Source organism: Pseudopipra pipra, chromosome 2, assembly GCF_036250125.1.
Source record: "Pseudopipra pipra isolate bDixPip1 chromosome 2, bDixPip1.hap1, whole genome shotgun sequence".
Classification (NCBI taxonomy): Eukaryota; Metazoa; Chordata; class Aves; order Passeriformes; family Pipridae; genus Pseudopipra; species Pseudopipra pipra.
Window position 1 is genome coordinate 33,544,994 of NC_087550.1, and position 22,253 is coordinate 33,567,246.

At 40.3% G+C, this 22,253-nt stretch overlaps 1 protein-coding gene and 1 long non-coding RNA gene across 2 annotated transcripts; one reads left to right on the forward strand and one right to left on the reverse strand.

Annotated features, from left to right (window-relative positions):
- Nucleotides 1–146: 146 nt before the first annotated feature.
- EED (embryonic ectoderm development) lies at nt 147–17,680 on the reverse strand. The gene is made up of 12 exons (XM_064644905.1): nt 17,537–17,680; nt 14,374–14,526; nt 8,894–8,986; nt 7,933–7,998; nt 7,084–7,209; nt 6,884–6,965; nt 5,215–5,306; nt 4,189–4,322; nt 2,982–3,087; nt 2,027–2,185; nt 1,509–1,582; nt 147–475 (listed from the first exon to the last, which is right to left on the reverse strand). The coding sequence occupies exons 1-12, from the start codon at nt 17,654–17,656 to the stop codon at nt 349–351; spliced, it is 1,332 nt and encodes a 443-aa protein (XP_064500975.1). The 5' UTR covers nt 17,657–17,680; the 3' UTR covers nt 147–348.
- A 37-nt stretch (nt 17,681–17,717) lies between these two features.
- Nucleotides 17,718–19,800, forward strand: LOC135409425 (uncharacterized). Its single transcript, XR_010428184.1, has 3 exons — nt 17,718–18,137; nt 18,288–18,436; nt 19,781–19,800. It is a non-coding gene; the product is annotated as an uncharacterized LOC135409425 (long non-coding RNA).
- The last annotated feature ends 2,453 nt before the right edge of the window (nt 19,801–22,253 follow it).

The following is a 22,253-nucleotide window of genomic DNA, read 5'->3' on the forward strand; positions in this document are numbered from 1 at the left end:
AAAAGGCGCAAATACAGCTGCAAGCATAAATATACCAAATTACTAGCAAGTTGTCATGTGTTTATGTGATAGCTGTACGTAAAGGAATTTCATAGGCCATAAGAGAAAACTCATTGTGGGAAATAATTAAAATGGACAATTCAGAAAACTTTACAAAAATACTTCTTTTTATTAAAAGCAGCAATTTCAAGCAGAACAATACACAGAATGTAAACATCACTAAGTTCAGCTCCAGCCTGCTGAACCTTCGAGAAAGTCTACACTAAATGCATCTACTGTACTAGCAAGTTAACAGACTATATTATAATTTGAAAATATATTTTCTACTATGAATTAAGAAAAAGTAATTTATCGTAATCTGTCCCAGCGCCAGATACTGGCATCATCACACACAGCTATAAGGATACTGCTATCCCTGCTAAAACTGGTCTGTCGAATGGCAGCAACACATTTAGGATGAGTAAGAGTCGTGCACCTATAAATAAAAGAAAATTATTCAGCTGCAATGTTAAATCTGCACTTGCTACAGCATTTGTATTCCAAATGTGGACTTGGGAAAGCAGTAGTTTAACTGTTCATCCACTGTTGTTATTTATCCACCCAATTTTCACTCAAGAAAAGATTGAAAGCTTATAGAATCACATTATTTAGGACTTCATAATCAATGTTATTTCCCAGCAGTTAGGAATAAAATATTTTAATTGGGTGATTAAAGACTGCAGCATTTTCAGGAACTTCATTCATTAATGTGTACATGCACATATTTACATGGATTATATATAAATATATATAAGTACGTATAATATATTATATAGGGTATATAAAAATATAATGCATATAGTATTTTTATATATAGCATATATCCACTTTATACACAGTGGGTTTTGAGAGTGGATTTGTTTTGGAGGGGTTTTTTGTTTCAGTTTTTTTTTTTTTGTATTTGTATGTTTAGCCACATACATATCTATCTATATGCATCTTCCTATCTATCTATCTATCTATATGTATACACATGTATATATATTTAAAATACATGCTGTAAAATTGCCTGGCCACGCAGCTGAGGAACTGGAAAGCCACACTGTTTGCTCCACACTGTGCTCATTACTCTGTCCTTTCTGTCCTGTCCACACTCTCATTACTCTAGTCCTCTCACCTCTCTTGCCTTTGTCATGTGCTACAGCCACCCAGCACATCTTCTCTTAATTGCTTTGCAAGACTTCCACCCAACTAGTTTGTAAGCCCTGTGAGAAATCAACTCTCTTCTACTATATCTACACATGGTACCCAGCACAATATGAATGGGGCCTCTTGCCACTTCTATAATGTAAATTATAAATCAGTGAAATATGATAAAAGTTAACCTTCGGGGGCTCATGTTTATTTACCTACTAGATATAATGGAACATAACTAGTATTAAACTAGTATTGAAGAATTTCTATAGTTATCAGTAAAGGAAAAAGTAAAGTAACTTAACTCCCCATCGTAACAAAAATAAAATACTCACTTAGCTTTATGAGGATCCTCTATTTCTAAATCCCAAACATAAAGTTTGCCAACCTGATTGCCCAGAGCAAGCATCTTTAAAAGAAAGCAGAGGATAAAGGAATTTTAAAATACTTTCTCAAAGAATGAAATCAGAATTTTATAAAGGCTCTAGAGCTAATAATTTGTGCATGAATGTTTAAACATGAATGACTTAATGAGTTTGTTGGAGGAGTTAGAAAGGCTATAAAATCTGCCTCCCCTCTTACATTTTATCAACCCCTGCAGATAGGGGAGGAATGTAACAGTAACCATACCTTTAGTGGAAAGTAAGTATTTATTTGGTGGAATTTTTTTCTATCAGGCAGAACCCAGAATGAAAAAATCTGGAGCTCCTCCACCTTCATAGAAAGGCCCTTATAGCAAACCATTCTGTTTCTTAAGCATCACATGAACCAAGACTTTTCCTATGCCCATAAACATGGAATCAGTGCAAAACTACACACCTTCAAACACAGAAAAGTCAAAGCTGACACATACCTTTTGCCAGAAATCCATTGAAAATCTCATGTACCATATGTCACACTGGCTGTAATCAAATCTCCCAAGAATGGTCACATTGGACTCACTGGGCTTGATTTTATCTATATCATCTTCCATCTTGCCAGGCTTCCAGCAAACAATGGCATTTTCACAAGACTGGAGTAAAACAATGAAAAAAAAAAGTCACCTATATTTACAATTTATACTGCACAATCAGTCTAATTATAACTCTAAGCAAACATTTCATCTCACAGCTTCCCCAATGACATTACAAAACATACAACCAAAAATCTCACCTCTGTCCTTAGATCACAGCCACATCACCAACAATACATCACTGTCCTTCGCTGGGAACCTGATACCCTCACAGCTTTGCCAGGCAACAGGACTGTTGGAGCCCTCCCTCACCCACTTCAGAGGAAGTCAACCAGATGTGCTTAAACACAATTTCATAAGCAGCTTAAACTCATCTTGATTTAGGGATTGTTTACCCAATCCCTTTGACTAAAAGGACTGTGCACTCACCAATTTCTGGCATCAAGGCAGTTGGACTGCCTGGTTTAACATCTGCAAGCCACTGTTACTAGTGGACACAGCACATTAGTCAAAGTTATTCCATTTATGGTAACCCTCATCTCACCCTTTAGCAGTAGGATCCCTAATCAGCATCTGTAGATTCCCTTTCTATAGGTTCCATGCAGATTATGGTTAGCTAGTAACCCTGTACCCTGCTAAAGAGCAGAGGTACAACTGTAGTAATAATTTTACTTTTTAAGTGTAAGCTGCTTATCCACACATCCTGATAGCTGACAAAATTCACAGTACACTCCACAAAATCATTTGACACAGGACAGTAATTTAATCTGACTCAAATGCTAGTAAAACTTCTATTGTTTAGGATCCTGAAAACAAGCAAATAAATGTAATGTAGCTGAAAAAGCTGCAACATTACCTTGGAAAGAATTAGATCTCCCAACCACCGTACACAGTCAACATAGTTTCTATGTATGTCTCTCGTAGAAAAGTCAGGAAAGTGAATTTTCTGGGAAATAAAAGGCCTATAGAGAAAATTACCAAGTGAGGTTCAGAGAAATACAGAAGCAAAAGTCTAATTTTTAACAGCTGGTTTTAACATATCTCGATGTTAAAAGAATAAGCCCATCTTTTCTAAGTTTTATAACAAAGCAGATTTCATATGCTGATTTTTTCTTTTTAATACTAGGAACAGTCCCTGTTCTCATCCTCATTGCTAAAGAAATAACTAGTTTCCCATGTACAAGACTGTGCAGAGACAGTGCTGAGCAAAACCACTCCTTCAGATGCTGAATACAGCTCCTGTCACCAAATACTTCAAGAATTAAGGCTCAGTTTTCTTGATGCTGCTTCTGCAACATCTAAATTGTTAAATAGAAATGCACACTATTTAAAAAAAAAATCATCATTTTAAAAAAAGCACGCTAAAAAAAGCATCATTTAATATTTGGTAACATTACCAAAAAAAGCGAGAGTATTTTCACAGCTAGTCTCATTGCTGAACATGTTCACTGTGTTTTAGACTCTTCAATTCTCTCAATGGTTTAACTGGAAGTTAAGATTAAAAAGTTGAGGAACTTCATAAAGGAGGATTTATCTATCATGTATCTAATTGCTATGTTTACTTGATAATTTGCTCAATAATTTACTCATATCTGAGGTCAAATCAGAGAATGATGAAAATGAAGGTTATTACTATGTAAAATTGTCCCCACCCCAAAGTCGAATAACATACAATAATAAACTACTCCATATAAAACTATTTGCCACATTTAATTACATAGATTTGATTCCCTTATAGAAATTTTAAGATGATGAAAAAGGCATTGACAACTCAAAACACATGAATTACAAGCCTAAAGATAATAATTCTAGACATTTCCTAGTCGAGCAAATAAGAAATGATTAAAGTATTTAAAAATAAAAGTCTCAGAATCTGAATTTAGTAAAATTTCACTGAAGCAAACATCAATAAGACACACACTCTAGAGAGATTTAGAACCCAGCACACTATCTAGGTCACACACTATTCCCAAGAACTCTCAATTTGGAAAGGAATTAACCTGGACCATTGATAGGAGTATTTATGTTTTGCAAAGACAACCAAGAAGATGAAGACTACGTACCTGTTGGTTTTATTTGGGTTGTACTCATAAGATTCTTTGATAGCATTAATCATTCTCTTGGAATTAATTCTCCAGAGTTTTAGAGAGTGATCCATCCCACAGGACATGATTTTTTCACCAAGAAGATCATAATCCTACATATATAAAATAATTTTGAGCACCCCCAGCCTACACTGTATTATATAAAGTCAGATTTTATGCCACCATTTCCATCAAAACAGCATTTTCTGTGTAGAGAATGCAATAAAACTGCATATTTCAAACAGAAAAAACTAAGAATGTAATCCAGCTCACTGCAAAGCAGCACAGCTTCTTGATAATTACATTTACTCTCTCTCAAGAAAGAGAGGCATATTCAACAGCAGTGACAGACAATGAATCTACAGCTAGTTCTCCTCTCTCAGTAGAATCCATAGAAGAAACTTTGGTAGAATTCCAGGGCTACAACATAGATGAATAATAAATACATACAGTGTCAGGTTTCCTAAAGATGCACTCCTCACCCTTCAGGTCACACAACAGGAATGGAAACAGTTCTTAAGAGCAGTCTGTTAAAAGTTAACTAATCTAGTTGATATTTGCTAGGTATCAGTGGCTGCAAACAGCCACTGAAAAACAGTTTAACTGAAATAACTTCTTTCCTTCACTACCATGTCTCTCAAGGTTTATTTGCTTGTGCTGCTTTGACTTGGTAAGTTCTCAAGAACTTCAAAAGTGGGACCGTCATGAAAAGTTTTTACTCTTTTTAGCCCCACTGAGCTCTATTTTGTTTACTTCAAGGCTGCACTGTGAGAAAACTAGCTACTGAAAGACACAGAAAGCGAACACCTGCCCTGTCTGCAAGAGGTGGCCAGGTCAATCAAAACACCTTAGATTTAAACTTGTCTATCCCCTTAAAAAAGTATTTATGCACTTCCAATTGGGGTTTTTTAAGTAGTTAAAATATCAAAACAGTGCACAAGAAGACAAAAAGTTGCTTACTACCCTTTGTAAATCTAAATCACTGCCCCACAGTCTTCCACTTACTGCACTTAACACCTCATCCCTGTGCCCTTCTACTCCTCCAAATATTGCAACCAGCGTGTCTGTCTGGATGTTCCACAGTCTCAATGCGTGATCTATAAACAACAAATAAAATTACATGCTGCTTTTTATATGTACATTTGAATAATATACTTCAGCTTAACCACTTGCAATAACAGGTGTTCATGTAAACATCAGAAAAGCACTTAATTCCTCTTCACTTGTTAGAAGCAACAGAACTGCATTAACTAAAATTGCCATTACAACTCAACTACTGTGAAGAGTAATTCTGCAACTGAGAAAATGTGCCCACCCCCTCCCCTAGGTACAGCTTCTAGCAAAAATACACTTGGACCTTTAGACCACCCAAAAAACAAAGGAACAACTGATCTTGGATAAATAGGCTTTTCTTCAGTTTTCATTTTAAAATAGTTTTATGTATCAAAAAATGCTAGAATTCCTTTCAGCCATTCTAACATCAACATCTGATTTTCCTTTTATTTAACCTTTAAAGTGTTATTCTTAATCAACCACAGACCGTAAGGAGGGGAAAAACTGTTTATATAGACAAGACGTATTCCAAAGTCAATCAGACTAATCTACTTGTTTAAAGAAAGTTTTTACAATTTCTAATTAAAAACCTCTCCTGTATTTCACATTTGGAAATGGGAACCTCTAGTGTATTTCCATTTTGGATTCCATAAGTATACTGCACTGAACTACAGCAACACCCACAGTTCCAGAAGGGACACAGAAGGCCACACAGTCCCAAATATTTTCCTCTTTTTCTATTAACCTCTCAGCCAAGCAGTTTTAAGACTTCAAGTACTCTCCTGCCTCATGCCTTCTCCGTGATAGTACCTGGTCCAGAGACTGCACATTAAAAATTGTAGTACTATGGCCAATGTCAAAATGTTACTAAAAAGAGAACCCAAAAATACACAGAACTCAAGAAACTGAATGTTTACAGACCCACAGCACCAACTTGACAGCTGCAAGCATCAGAGAAGTTCCCACCTCCTGTTCTCATGTAGCCTCATCAGTAACTCCAAATACACTAAAGTCAAAGGTCCCCTTATGTGTTTCCAGCTCGAGCATTCCTAGCATATCCTATTCCTCCAAGGATAGTTCTTGTGGAGATCATTCCCTTACTTAACAAAAATGTCAAGATTAGGAAGTTGTGACTGTTAAAACTTTCTGGACAAGCCCCTAAGACACCATACCAAAAACTCCCTTCACTAATAAGCTTTTTACACAAAGTCCAACTAAATCTCCCAAGCAAGAGAGAATCCAAGTTTTTCCCCATGCACACGGTGGTGTCTTGCTATCTGCAACCTTAAGACTTCCCCACTAGATGGCAACGTGATTCAGCAACTCAGAAAAATTTAATTCAACTGTTAGAAAGTAAAGAGGGAACCCAAGGCTCATGATTCTTCTTTCCTAAAAAGCAGCATTGTTCACAATGCTGTTGCAACACAGGTGAACTTATGGTTATTGCAGATTTAATGATTACAAGATATACAGCCGTAAGAGAGCATGATTTGCTCTCGACTTTCAAGGTGAACTTGTTCAGTGACATTCATAAAAAATTTCATAGAGGTTTTGGCCTAGACCAAACTCCAATCCAAAGTATCCTGATTTATACAAAAACAAAAGAGGTTTTTTTCCTCACCTTTGCTTACAGATAAAAGAAGATTTGGATCTCTTGGATGGAATTTCAGTTCATTGATTGCATTTCCATGGCCCACGTAGTGCTGGGATAGAATTTAAAGACCAGGTTACCATCTGCCCTCATGTTTACACATACTTAGAAGACACAAGTTTCATGCCTTACTGAAACACAAGCTGTATCTCAAAGTTGTAAACACTCACCTTTATGCACTGCATTGTAATAGGATTAATTATCCTAATAATACCCCTGGACCCTGCCACAGCCAAAAGAGGATGGCTTGTATTGCTGTCGTATGTCCACGCACAGGTATAGAAGTTTTCATCTGCCTACATCTTATGTTGAGGAATACAGAACAAACAGGAGATTTATTTTTTAAACAATGTGATTTTATTTTAAGTAAACCTTTTGCTACTTTATCCAAGTGCCCAGGAGTCTCTGCTGAACCAATTAAGAAAAAGACACATATTCAATTATACATCTGCAAATACCAGTAACATCACCTTTTCTACAGAGGCCAATTCCTCACTTCTGTTCCCTAACATACAAGGAACACCTTCTCTGTCATGGCATCACCTTTGAACCTCCTTCTCAAAAAACATCCAAAGACTGGGAATAATGAATCAAGACTGAGTTCACAAGTTACTGACTTGTATACTGCAAGTGATCAACACGTGTTATTAATCCTTCAGAGCATAAAACCTATTTCTTAGTCTTTAAACCCAGATTCAACTCATAGAGAAAAACTGAGACCACTGTAAAGCAGTAAAACATTATACAAATATTAGTGTTGGGAAGATTAAACTGATGGAGAATCAGTTTTCATGTATTTTAATACAGTATGGTCCATGAGTCTGCATTTTTAACATTTTTTCAGTAGGAGGGACTGTAGGATGTGGGAAAGAGGCAAGACTTGAATCTAACATAAGGAATGCACCACATGAGCAAAGTATTAAATCACAGACAAAACCTTTGTATGCTTTTTCCTAAAAAACTTCTTAATTTTTCATAAAGAAAAAGGAAACATATGGGGTTTTAACTTAAAAGGATACATCAGCATCCACGTAGGACTGCAACAGACGGATTTCTCCTTGGGAATGACATTCATATAAAGTAACCTGGAGAAAAAAGCAAAAACAAAGAATTGTGAGAGACTGCTGCTTATCTGTGATATTTCAAAAGGAAATCACATGCACCTGTGTACTGACTGCCTGATGGGGAGAGATCGTGTGCCTCTATGGTTTAAATCTCATCCATTATCCATTTGTTTTCAACAGGTAGAAATGTTTCAGTAAAGCACCGCTCCAGGACTTGTCAGCTGTCCTTCCCAGATTTTAAGGTCTACTATTTGAATTCTCTTAAGATAAACTCTTGTTGGAATCAGTTATTGCAGCCATCTCCAACATGACCTGGTCTTTTAATGAGTCATTGATCCTTTGCTTAAAGTTAGTTTAGCACTTTTGGTGACTTGCCAGGTGGAACAAACCTAGAAATAAAAGGCTTGTTTATTCTCAACACTCACAAAGAATGCACTTCAGGAGTAATTTTCAAGGCTGAAATGACATAGATCCTGGTTCAGAAAAAGCCTATAAACTCGCTCCTCACAGGCCATTAATTTAGCTACTGAGCTGTCTAGCATCATTGCAGGCAGTCATTGCAGACAGTTCTCATCCTGGTTTAGAGTGCATGACCTTTTCAAAACAATAACATTTATGAAGAGTAATTTAGTTGAGAAGATACATTTATGCACCTTGCTCGCTTATCCCACATGCATATTACTAGAGGATGTTTTCTTTCATGATATAGTTAATTCCCAAATAGCTAACACATGACTTCATAAAGAAACCAAAGGATGCAACTGTCCCAGATAACAGATGCTACATATCTTAGAAATAAAGCTGTTTATATTAAGTATTCTGTATCCGCACTAAGCACAGGTAACGGGATTGGTTGGGAAAAGGAGTGCATGCAGAACCACATGGAAGTGTGTATAGTGAAGAAAAGATTACTCACTCTGTTGCTGCCTACAGTGGCAAAAACAAGAGGATCACCTTCTTTACTATGCCAATTAAACTGGACTCCAAACAAAGGCTGGCCATGGTCCTCCTATAGATGGAAAGTAAAATTAGAGATAAAAAAACCAACAAAACCCACAGGCATATAATTGCTGTGAAATTCAGCTATGGTGGTAAACAGTTTAATTGAGAAGTTTCCCTCCTCAAACTACTGGGTTCACATTTAGTATAATTTCAGATAGTGAACAGTTAAAAAGGATAGTTTGGTAACATCACATTTTAACTTGGCTGTCTTAAGCGAGGTTAAAGGAATATTCTGACAAACACACCCCTTCCCTTTCTTTCCCCACCGAGCTTTTAAAAAGTAAAGGGGAAGAACTGTTGTCTCAGTTATGGCCAGAAGCTGGCAGAACTCCCAAGTTATATTTGCAGGTCTACTATTCTGTTTTGCAATTTTCAGCAAGGCAGTCTCTGCATCTAAGGTCATATCTATACACATTTTATATCATTATAATTACTTCTACACAAGGATTTGTAACTTAACAGAGATTAATTATTAGGACAAAGAAGAATTATACTGGTATAAGGATGGAGAAGGGCCACATTTAATTATTTCATTACAGTTAGGTCTTGTAACTTCATCACAGACATGAGGAACTCTCTCCAGCATATCAGAATACTGCTGCAAAGTTCATGTCTACAAAGTGTTTTCAGATCGCCTTCACAAACAGTTACGAGAGAAAAGCCAAATATTATTTTTACACAGCTCACATCAGTTTAAACAGAGAGGGAGGGGGGGAAAAAGCAGATATGTTTATGAATTGTGATGAATATGGTGGTGCTTGTTAATAATTGATAACAGTATTTTGGCCTGTCCTGACAGGATGTTTTCAGCAAGAATAATGTTCACTAAAGTGCCTCCCCACAGGGGACTGTCTGGGACAGTGCAGGCAGGAAGGAAGTGTCTCATGACGGCTGTTAAGCAGCCCTCAAATGGCAATGCTTCAGAGACAACACGAGAAGTACTGGCCCTGGCAGCCCTGGCCTATCCAAGAACCAAAGAATAAATTCAAGGAGGGGGTGTGGCTACGGAGTCTAACACCACTCAGAAAAGGAAAGGAAGTCTGGAAAAAATTTAAAATAGCATTATTTACTGAGAAAGGCAGTATCTGTTATTAACAGACGTATCTATAAGAGCTAGTAAGAGAAGGGAGAAAATCTTTCAGACATGAAGGCCTTCCTGCAATTCTTAAGAGAGTTAACTTTCAAAGCTGAATACAGATTAAAAAGAATCATTCTAAGTTTAACTGAAAGTATTACCCATCACAACATAAAGAACAAACAAATGGATTTATGTGACCAGGGATATGAGATATTAGGAAAGAGACAAGTAGCCAGGTTATTAGTGACCCCAGGACAGAAGGAAAAAGCAGGTATTCAGCATCTGTAAAGCATCATAGTCAAATTAGAGATGAAGAATGAGGTAAACTGTAAGCCATAAAATTGCATACACAAGGCTATGGTTTTTTGTGTGCCATAAATCTATGAATTTTACTTTGTAGCCTCTATTTTTGAGTGTATTTAAGTCTTCTTTGAAGAGAATGGTTGAGAGATCAAATTCGGAATGCCTAAGTTTCTCCATCAATAATTGGTTGAGTTTGAATTTCTGCTCGAAAGAGTTCATACTGGTGAATACTGAGGGCTTCTGACCTATCGCATGAAGGTAACACAGGTAAAATGCACGGACTTTTACTGCTTTATTACAGACACATTAGCAGGGGTTGCACTTGTTTTTCTGGAATAACCTTGTTCTCTGTCATGTGCCCTGGTTCTGATAAATTTAATGAAATAGGAAGAGTAAGAGCAATATGTTTTTCCCCCTCAAGACAGGAGATTCTTCCAGCATAAGCTGCAAGAAGTTTCTGATTTTATATGTAGGACCCAGACTAAGTAGATCCAGGCTAAGTAGAGAGATACAACAGAGGGCTATACTGTTTCTATGTTTTTATATTTAAGTACATACCTAAAGTATTTAGTAAGCTTTTTCAAGGAAAACCTATTTCCCTGGAAAAATTTCGTTGCAAGACAAATGTCTTTAATCTACTTACTTGACCCACACTACATTCCTCACACGAAATGCTACAGTGCTGCAGTCTCCAAGAGCACAAGTGTACATATTGCAGTTTTGCTGGTGTTTGATGGATGAAGAAGCCAGGCAGAAGCTCTTGCAGAAATATACCAGGCCATCATAACCGAAGAAGCTATGCTCCCATTTAAACTACCAATATCCTTACTGGCCAGAAACAGTATATAACTATTTTGAAAATACCTGTCTGTTCTAATTTTTGTCCCAACTACTAAATAATGAAGCAGGTTTTTCAAAACATTATACTTCTAGGTGCCATACATTATGGTTATGCTCAGATACCAAGTATGTCACGCGAATCTGACACTGGTTTGTACAGACAGAAGAGTGACACAAATGCTGGTCCAAAAGTAAAACTGTGATATGCCATCTTGTCCCTATGAATAAATACGAATAAAGGGCACAAATACGAATAAAGGGCACAGAATCCAAAGTACTCCAGTTCTTCATGCACCAGAGAAAGAAAGCAGGGGAGAATTGCTAGAAAAGTAAATAAATAATCTATCAATGGTTAGCTCTGCCCTTACTCACTCAATACCAACTCGAGTTCAGTCAAAGAGTAAGACCAGACCTGTTTTTAGACCAAAAGCAGTGAAGTAAATACCAAGCCAACACAAAAAATAATCACCTGCGTGAATACATTTTAACGCACTGTCACCCACACTGCCAGCGGGGAACCAACTAACCACAAGTGCATTTCCAGTTCCCAGAAGTGGAATCAAGCCATTATGGGCAGTGGTTTTAGTTACCTTTCCTTAACACATCAACAAGCTAGACATGGCATTGGATACTTATTCCCAGGTCAGGGGACAGCGAGGAGAAGCTGAGACAACAGCAGGCTGCTTTCAACCTCTAAGCCACACCTTAAGCAAAAGCAAAAAGTAGGGCAAACAATTGCCTTGTTTTAAAGGGAGCACAACAAAGCAAAACACACACGGTTTTCATTTGAAAGATCTATCATCAAAACACAAATGGATGTATGAGGATGTGCAACTGTTAGCTGTATATGCTAATTCATAAACTCTATTTCCATTCACTCCACAGAGAGCAAAGATTTTTCAGTACATCTCACAGTAACTTAGTACTGCAAAAAGAAAAAATAGAAGTCAGCTTTTTATTTCCTGTCATTTTCCAAGTTATATTTTTGTTTTCTTGATGCTTAAATTTCACCCAAAATAACTTCCAAAGTAGTGTTTAAAAAGCATATTTAGCAAGTACTCAGTTTTTCAGGCTGAATCATAACCATTTAACATTCAAAGCAGACAGTAATAGCCATATTTCTTTTTTTCCCCCAAGGAAGAAAAGTAAAAGCAAAATAAGAGGGAAAAACCAAGAGTATGAAAGTAGTAAAACACCTAATTTATACACCCCTAAAGAATATTAATTTCTATGTCTTTAAACCATGTTGATCCTTCATTAACTTCAATACATGCATCTTACAGCATAGCTCAAAGACATATAAACTCAGGGATATATGCTGTGACATCCAAAGAGTCACCAGTGTCTTTCTAAATCCACATACAGCATTCAGCCACTAGAGTTTATCTCCTCAGTATCAGCAAAATTGGTATGGAAGAACAGGAAAAAGAAAAGAAGAAGGGCTTCCTCAATCACAAAGTAAAAAACCAAATTTGGCTGCTACCTGGTCTTTGTCGTAACATGCATATCTATTATTAATTTCAGTTCAAAGAGAAATAGGGAAAAAAGCTAATAAAAATATCCATTTAGTTGAAATGCTACATTTACTCCCTCACAGCTTGATTCCACTTGCACAGGAATCTGTTCCAAGGCCCTGATCCAAATTCAGAGAAGTCAGGGATTGCTTAATGTCATAGGGTGGTCTTTTGGCCCACCCTACAAGTGGGGCCTGGGTTGACAGTGAGGTGAGGGAATGTTTTGTTTTCCCAGAAGACACTTGAAAATACTAACCCTTTCTGTCTGCAGACAGAAAACAAACATGAGTAAAAAAACTCAGAACTTGTTCAAAGTTTGGGTGCCCGAAGGCCCACCTCTGTGTTTGAAGTATGACTTGAAGTCACAAATAGCACCATCCGTGGGGGCGACTCACTCGAATCACAGGAACTGCTGCCTACCTTGGTGAAAACAAAACAACTTCCCTTCCTCCTACACCCTGAGAGGGCTGGAGATAATTTTTATACTTCAAGAACACAATAAGATCAATTTGTTTCCCAGATACTTTTGTCAGTGTAACTTCATATCACAATTTCTCCCATGGCAAAGCTCACTTAGCAGGTTTCCATCATCCAAACCTCTCATCCTCTCCCACTCAGGTACCCCAGCAATTCAGTGAGGCAGCCCCAAGACAAAGTTCAGAAACGGCTACATCAGCACAGCTCAACAGTCAAGCATGGGGGAATGACAAAAACTTGTTAAAGCAATTCTGCAGAAAATACCTACCACGGAGCTAGCTGCATGCTAGCTAAATATAAAGTTTAACAAAACTCCATCTTGTTCCAGACATGATCTTTATTTAGAAATCTTATAAAAATCAAATCATAAGGCATATTTACAGCTTTTGCCACATAAATATCCCACACAAGGCTGAGGAATGAGAAAAAAAGAACGTCCTGGTAGTGTAAAATAATCATGAATGAGAAAACTCATTCAGTCCACCACAGTCTGTCACCAGTGCAGAAGAAAATAGCAGTATCCTAAAGCACCAGAACAGGGAGTAAAGTCCATGAATCCACTTCTCTTAAGACCATTAGGTGCTGTGTGAGCAGATAAACACTACCTCGATCAGGTGCTAACATATAATCACAACACTCACAGTAAGTTAACCAAATTGCACTATATAGCATTTATGATAATTGCCTTGGACAGAAAATACCAGTACCTGATCTGGTAAGTGTGAGGAGAAAGCTACTCCAAAATTGTAGGCTTGTTTTGTTTGGTTGGTTTTTTCTAAAGATATTTCAAAAGGTAGAAAAATCTGTACAGGTTCTGTGCTTTGCATGGAGTTGTCACAGGTTTTGTTTTATTTGAATTTGTTTATTCCATTTCTTATATTTATCTCTAGCATCTACAGCTTCAATGAAATACATAATTACAACATCACATATTACTTTGCAAACCTGTACAAAAATGGGGTTAATTACAGCACTACCTTCTGTTTCCTATTTCTCAGTATCTTTTTTCTTCAAAAGTTCGGCTATTCCAAATAAGAGAGGTACTTCTTCCAATCAGCATGGAACATCACTGTTTACATATATTTAAAAGTATCTATCTTGACCCTGTCTCACAGTCAACATTAACATTACTGCCAGCAAGTGGTACCCAGCATTCCCATGCTGAAGCTCATACATACCTACCTTTAGGCTATTTACACATTTGAAGGAATATTTGCACTTCTTTGACTTCCATTTTCCTTTCCCCCAGCTTTTTCTTCCTGGTGCATTAGGAGTGTTTGTTGGTGTATCAGGGCGTTCAGTGTTAGTACCGCTTTCAATACTAACGGCATCATCCTGAAAACATTCCAAATCATATAGAATGTCATAAAGAGATCATTAACGGTTGTATAAATTCAATTAATCTTGCAGCACTTGGCCTTTTTCCCTTTTTCTTCTCCTACATAAGAATGGGAGACCTCCCAGCACTTGGTGTTATTTAGACTCAAGTATTTAAATCTATTGCTAATATAACAGCATTCCTCCCTAGAAACAGAACGTGAGTCACATGAGGATTAATCCAAGAGGGAGAGATGTGAACTGTGATCTAGTGAAGTTTCTTCAGAATACTGGTAGCTGCTCTTAAGAAAATGTCTAAAGATAAAGCAGCTGCTTCCCCTAGAAAATATCCTTGATCCAGATGAAATGAGTACTTCTGAAGTACTGAAGGAAGAGCTGTGTAAAAAACATGATACTTGACTACACCAAGAACCAAGCCATTGTGAGGCTTCTGTACACCTCAGCAGCATCAGTCACAGCACAGTTCTCAGCAAGTCAGCACTGCCACCAGAAGAGGAAGTCCCACCTTCCCCTCTTGCTCTTTCACACAGATACTTGCTTCCACTAGAAGCTAAATTCTGATCAGCTGATCAGCTAACTAATCCAACTGGCCCTCCAATCCTTAGCAGCCAGAGCTAAGATAAAAATGGAGAAAACTGAAAAAAAAAAAAGAAAAAGGATACCCAAAACAACGCATCCAGCTGCTAAGCAATTTTAGCTCAGCTTTGGACAATTAACAGAAACTACAATTTCATGTGCAGTCTCACTGCAGGACACCACTTTAAAAGGACCTTTCCCTCCATTGCCCACAACAGCACACTTCACTCACATCATAACTGCCAACCCTGTGCTTCCATAGCAGTACGTTCAGCTCGTCAAAAATCAACTTTTCGGGGTTTTTTTCTGGCAAGGTAGTCTGTCCACTTTCTGTTAGAGTAGTGGGGGGGAAAAAGTTCATCCCGAAGCCATGTAATTTCTAGAGCTGAACTAAGGGGAACAGAGGCAGACAACAGCCTGTCACTGGAGGAGATTAAGTATAACATGAAGCTGCATTAGGAACACCACTAGGAATACAGAATGAGCCCAACTATAAACATGAATACACCAATTCCCAACGAACATTTATTCTTTGTCCCAGTTTCATGTCTGTATCATCAAACACCCGTAGAGGTATGTTGGTCTTTGTTTGACCGATGACTCTGAAAATCAGGGTATCATGAGGAACAAAAGGAAGAATAATGCCACACAAGTCTGTAAGTGTACTGGCCAAATCTGGAGTCATTCCCTTCACGTTGTACCCCTAAAAGAGCCAACCTTTCCCTAAAATGTGCAACCAAGTTTAACAATTTTTACACTTTTCAGTTTCTTCACTGTGATCCTTAAAATTTTCAGACTTTGCCAAATTGTCATCTCCCAAGCACACTTGCTAGCCACAATTTTAATACTTGACAACACTGAATTATCTCTGGACTATCCAGATATTGTCACTGTAAGAACACCAGGTACCCAGCGTGGCACAACCACACCAGGTATCTGCAAGTACCACATAAAGGACAAACATGCACAGATACCTACGGAACAAAACACACCCTTTCTTCACCTTTTCCAAATCAACACTTCATGTTGTTATTATGTCAACTTTTGTTGTGCTTGTAATTTGTTGTTGCATTGCTTATTATGTCAACTTTTAAACAGAATCCCCCATCTTTCAGGAGCAGTAACAGTACTTCAGGAGTTCAGTAACAAGCTCTTGAAAAGGGAATCCCTTCACCATTGAGACAACCCACACCAGAGAATCATATAATCATAGAACCGTTTGGGGTGGAAGGGACCTTAAAGATCATCTAGTTCCAATCTCCAGCTGTGGGCAGGGAGACCTTCCACTACACCAGGTTCCCCAGAGCCCCATCTATCCTGGGTTTGAACACCTCCAGGGATGGGGCATCCACAGCTCCTTTGAGCAATGTGTTCTGTGGTCACTGATAGCCTAAAACTTGACACCAAAGCAAACCTGAATGTCTGTCACCAAATTACACTTGGATTCACAAATGCTGCTGAGCAACAGAAAAACAAAACCAGCAGCAGTGGTGTGAAGCATCTTGAACCTGCTTGTCACCTCACAAGCAGCATTTCCAAAGCCTGTGGAGGATGCGGTCCAGACGCCTCATTTGCTGGGTAAGTGCTCTAACCAGAAAAAAAACCCCACACTGCATAAAACCAACAGGCAAATAACACCCTGCACACCAGTACCTACATAAAGGGACTGCTCAGTACCTTAAACTAAGTTTACTTTTCAGGTATAAAGTTATTCTATATCAAACACATTACCTTTGCTCTGAACACTAGAATTTTACCTAAGTTAGAGATTACAGTCCCCATCGCCTGCTGCCTTCTCCTGCTGACAGGAGTTTATGAGCACCATCTCCTACTCCTCATTCACCCAAGGGCTGCACTACATAAACTTGTGCCGCGTGTTACTTCACAACGTGACAGTGAAGACACACGATGCAAAACTGCAGGAACGATGGAAAATTCTGCTGTTTTGCAGCAAAAATAAAAAAAAAAATAAAAAATGAATCAAGTCTGACGTTTTGTAGCAGAGTTCGCGACAGAGCCCGCTCACAGCTCGGGCCTCAAAGCCTCCCTCACCCACGTGAGGCACAGCGAGTGTCTCTCCCCCCCAACACTCCCCGCTCTCTTCCAGCGGGGCCTCCCTCCGGCGGCCTCGCGGGGCGGCCCCCGAGTCGAGCCGGGGCGGGCGGGAGATACGCTGACACCCCGCTCTCCCTGTGCGCCTCGTTCCCTCTCCCGCCAAGGACCGCCCCAGAGGGTCCCGGCGGGCGATGTCCCCTCAGGTGGGGACGGGGGGGGCGGGGGCGGCCCCCTCCCCTCAGCGCTCCCGCGCGCCCGCCTCCGCCGCGAGGCCCCGCCGCGCGCGCGCGCGCGGGCGCGCTCCCGCCTCAGCCCCCCCACCCACCCCCCGCGCTCCATTCGCCTGCGCCTCCCCCCCCCCCTCGCCCGGCCTCACGTTCTCGTCGCCGGACAGGTCCCCGGGGTTACTGTTCTCGTCACTGCTCAGCTTCTGCTTCTTGGCCGGCATCTCCCCCGCCGGTGCCGCCGCCGCCGGGGCTTCTCCCCGCTCAGACATCTTCCCCGCCCCCCACCCGCCGCCGCGCAGCCGCAAAGCGCGGACGGCCAGGCCGGAATGGCTCTGCCGTAAAGCGGCCGCGCTGCCCGGGCGGGCCGGCGACGGAGCGGGCAGAGTGCTGGGATAGCGCCCTTTGCTTTCCTTTTCTTCCCGCCGCGGGCATCCCACTCCCTCTGGGGCCTCAGCCTGGTGGTAATCCGTGTCGTAAACGCACGGCAGCGGAGCGGCACTTATCTATCGCTGCCTGCAGCCCGAGCACGCGTGTGATAGAGAAACAAGCAGCCCCTGTCGCCACGGGTGTTATCGGCCCCTCTGTGGACCTCGTGCCTAAAGGGGTTTTTTGTGTGTTCTCCTGCTCGCTCCACAGAAGTCTGAAAACAGTGTTTCCGGATAAGAAACGTAGGCTCTGCTCTGCTGCCTGCTTCTGTACTCCCTGGCAAGCTACTTCTGCAGCTGTAGATGAAATAACTGCAATTGCCAGGTTTTTATTTATTTATTTCAGAAACCACAGGTCCCAGAGTCATAATAATTATGAACAGTAAAAATCAAAACAACAAAAAAAAAAAGTCTTCTAACAAAGGGGGAAAGTAATCTGCCCTCAGGCACAGCATCTTATCTGCTTTTCTTGTAGGAGCAGAAACAAGTCTTCCCTCCCTGAGGGAGACATTCCAGTCTCAAAAACTGCTTTGAGGGCAGTGACAGAGGTGAGCCGTGCCCTGTATGCAAAATTTCATCTTGCATAAACTTCGGAGATAAAGAGGGAGAGATACACTTCAAATGGTGCGTGTACTATAGTGTTAGCAATAAACAGTCTCTCTTTTCTTCTGCAGCACTGTAGGCTCCAATGAAGCATTACATACCAAAGGATGGTAGTTTACAATTAAAAGCTCTGCCCAGGTCTGTGCTGTGAGATCAAGGTTTTGATAAAAGTGTTTGTGGGAAAATACACAAGCTTGTTTTTGAAATATGACAGGATGTTTTCTAAAAAGACGGGTATCTTATAATTAAGACTAGATCACAACTGCTGTACATTTGTTGAAAGAAGGGCAGGCACAAAGTTTTCAGTGGTGAGAGTTTTTAACTTTTCCCTGTGGGTGCCCTTGAGCTACCAGAGAGAAGACAGCTCCCCTTCGTTGTGCAGTTGCCAGCTGACATGCTCCAGATGGCCAGCTGCATGTCCAACTCCACTGCTCATCTACATCATAAGGCTCAGCTAAATCATAAGGAAAGTGAAAGCCTCAGCTAGCCTGTTCTTCTTGGCTGGCATGCGGAAAGGTTCCTCACCCAAAATCAACCAGTTCAGTCTCCCTCACCAACTTGCTGTGTCCGGGCCGGTCTATGCCTTTTCCTATCTTCCAGATGCTAGAGGGCTTCTTTCACCACTGACAATCCTGCTGGCCTCACTGTACACTTCTTAGTCTAAACCATTTGTCCTTTTCTGCTTTCTTGAAATACATGAAATGCAGGTATACCAGGGAACGGAGTTTCCAAATGTCATAGCACACTTCATCAAGCGTTTGTTTAAAGAATTAGTTGTGTGGTTGGACATAAGCTTGAAAGTTCAGATAATTTGCTTAAACATTTGTGCTCTGCTGAGATTCTCTTTGGAAAGCCTCTGTGCTTTTCTGTACCTCAGTTTCTCAGCAGCGTTATGGGAGAAGCATTTCTTACATCCTAGAGGGAAATTATGAAAAAATATTTTATTTATTATAGTTCATTATTTGTTTAATTATTATAATACTGTTATATAAATACCATACATATATTAACTTAGAAGCAATAGGGCCCTTGACATAGTGCATAGAGGAAAATGGGAGAACAGTAAAATATACTTCTTTTAAGTCTGCACTGAGTTTCAAGTAGTGATTTAGAGGTATCTTAAAAGCACATGGTGGGTACTTGAGAGATTTTGCCAAATGTGAGTTCTCATAGGATTGCAATAAATGTCAAAACATTTCTGGAATGCCTTGAAGACATGGGATCTTAAGAGACGGTCTGGTTTGGGTTTGTTGGGGTTTTTTATGCATACCAGAATATTTCTGGATCATTCAGGGACATTGAAATACTTTTTATATGTGTGGGTTGAAAGTAAATGTCTCACTCCTTTCATTCATTCTCTTCCAGGCACAGTTCTGCACAGAATCTGCTCTAAAGCTCATCATCTCTATCCCCTGCTCAAAGAAGGGCAAGTTAAAGCCAGTTCCTCAAGGCCTCATTGAGTTCAGTTATGAGTACCTTCAAAAAAAAATGGTTTTGAAGCCACTGTTGTCCCCTATTCTCAGTGTTTTACTAGCCTCATGGTAATCCTTTTTTAACTTGTAATTAGTCAGAAATTCACATACTTCAATTTGTGTCATTTGCCCCTCATCCTTTCCCTGTGCATCTGTTTTCTTTTCATCCTTCCATTAGGCAGCTCTCTCCTTAGCTTTTTCTTAAGGCCAAGACTCAGTTCTTTCAGATTGTCTTCATACATCATGAGCTCCAGTCCCCTGACCTTCTCTCCCTGGTGTCTCTCTACTGGGTTTAGTCCAGCATATCTTCTACTGGGGAGCTCAGAACTGGACTCTTGTGGTCTCACAAGTGCCAAAGAGGGAGGAAGAACCACTTCACTTACTGGCTAATAACTCTTGTTAGTAACAGCCCCATGTGTGGTTTACCTTCTTTGCCTAAAGGCCACTCTACTGACTCATGTTCCCCTCACTGTACACCAGGACCTCCAAGTCTTTTTACTCCAGGCTCCTTTGTTGACCCTTGACCTTTGCTGTTGCATAAGGCTATTTTTCCCCTAGTGCAGGACTTTGCATTTGGCTTTGTTGAACTGTATGAAGTTGTTGTGAATCCATTCTGCCAACCTGTCTGGGACACTGCATAGAAGTCCTGAACTCCGATGTATCAACCATTCACCCTCAGTTTAGGGTTGTCTGCAGATTTGCTGTGATTGCCCCCGTTGCATCATCCAGGTCATCAATAATAGACCTTAAATAGTACTGGCCCCAGTACCAATCCCTGAGGGATGCCACTAGTAACCTGCAGCTGACTGAACTTTGTACTGCTGATCACGCTTTGAAACAAGGGCCAACCAACTTTCCACCTGCCTTATAATCCACTTATCCAGCTGTATGACACCAATTTGAGTGTAGGAATATTATAGAAAGACGTATCAAAAGCTTTGCAAAACCTTTAGAGCATTCAGAGCTCCCCTTTTGTCCACACAGTCATCACATTGTAGAAAACAATCAATTTGACCTGGTAAATACATGCTGGTAATTACCTTATTGTCCTTCATGTGCTTGGACATGGCTTCCAGGAGTATTTGCTCCACCACCTTCCCAGGACTGAGGTTAGGTAAACTAGTCTGTCATTCCCTGCATCTTTCTTCTTGCCCCCCTGGAAGACATGTGTGTAACCTTTACTCATCTCCAGTCACCAGAAACTTCCCCAAATCCCCATAACTTTTCAAAGATGATAGAGCCTCACAATGACATTGGCCATCTCCTCCAGCACACTATCTGGTCTTGTGGCTTTCGGTATGGCCAGTTGGCTTTAGTGCTCCCTAACTGCTGTGCTGGGCACTGCTTCACTCCTATGGACTCTACTAACCCTGGGGAACTGGGAAGACTAAGAGCAGACCATATCAATGAAAACCATTAGAGAAAAAGCTTTATGTACCTCAGCCTTTTTTTTGTCCTTTGTCACTGTGTCTGCCCACTGCTCCGTGGAGCAGTGGACCAGTATTTTCCTCAGCCTTCCTTTTGCTGCCAGTGTACCTACAGAAGCCTTTCCTGTTAACCTTCACCTCCCCAGCTGGTTTAATCTCCCAGCTGAGCTTTGACTTTCCTAACACCAGCCCTGCATGCTCAAGCAATGTCTCTGTATTCGTTCTAGGCAGCTCATCTGTGCTTCCACTTTCCACACATTTCCTTTTTGTGGTGGGGCTCAGCTGGAAGTCCCTTATACATCCATGCTGGCCTCCTACCATACTTGTTTGGTCTTCTGCACATCAGAACGGATTGCTCTTTTTCTTAGAGGAGGTTCTTGAAGATCAACCAGCTGCCCTGGCCTCATGCCCTCTAAGTTAGTCTCCTTTTGGATCCTACCAAGAAGATTCCAAAGTAGGCCAAAACCTGCTTTCCTGAAGTCCAGGGCTGTGATTCTACTACTTGCTCATTTCTCTCAAGATTTTCATCTCTACAGTCTTGTATTAGCTGCAGCCAAGGCTGTACCTTCACACCTTTGTTTCTAAAAACTTCGTCAAGACATCCTGGTGTCTTTCTTCCTTGATATGCTTCAAGTAGTCTACATAAAACAGAAAGACCTCCACCCTCCTCTCTTCTGGTGATGATTTTGGCAATCAGATGGCCCCGGTAGTCCAGTACTTTTGTATCAAAGACTACACAGTAGAGGATATGTAAGAAAGAATGTAGGAGATAGTGATGGTCTAGAGAGTCTTAGAATTAGCTTGGGCTTTCTTAACTATGTGGGTGGCACTGAATTTTGCTGTCTTAAAGATGAAGGGGCTGTGCTGTGCTGGGGAAGGAGGATACATGGAATAGAGAGCTAGTGGGCAGACATAAAGGAGCAGAGCCCTGGAAAACAA

Bases quoted from the DNA above. Each gene is read 5' to 3' on its own strand.
- EED (XM_064644905.1), bottom strand. From the start codon at position 17,656: ATGTCTGAGCGGGGAGAAGCCCCGGCGGCGGCGGCACCGGCGGGGGAG. The intron at 8,987-14,373 runs GTAGGTATGTAT...TTCCATCTATAG, and splicing joins AATGTGTAAATAGCCTAAAG to GAGGACCATGGCCAGCCTTT. The intron at 5,307-6,883 runs GTGAGGAAAAAA...TGTTGTTTATAG, and splicing joins TCTTTTATCTGTAAGCAAAG to ATCACGCATTGAGACTGTGG.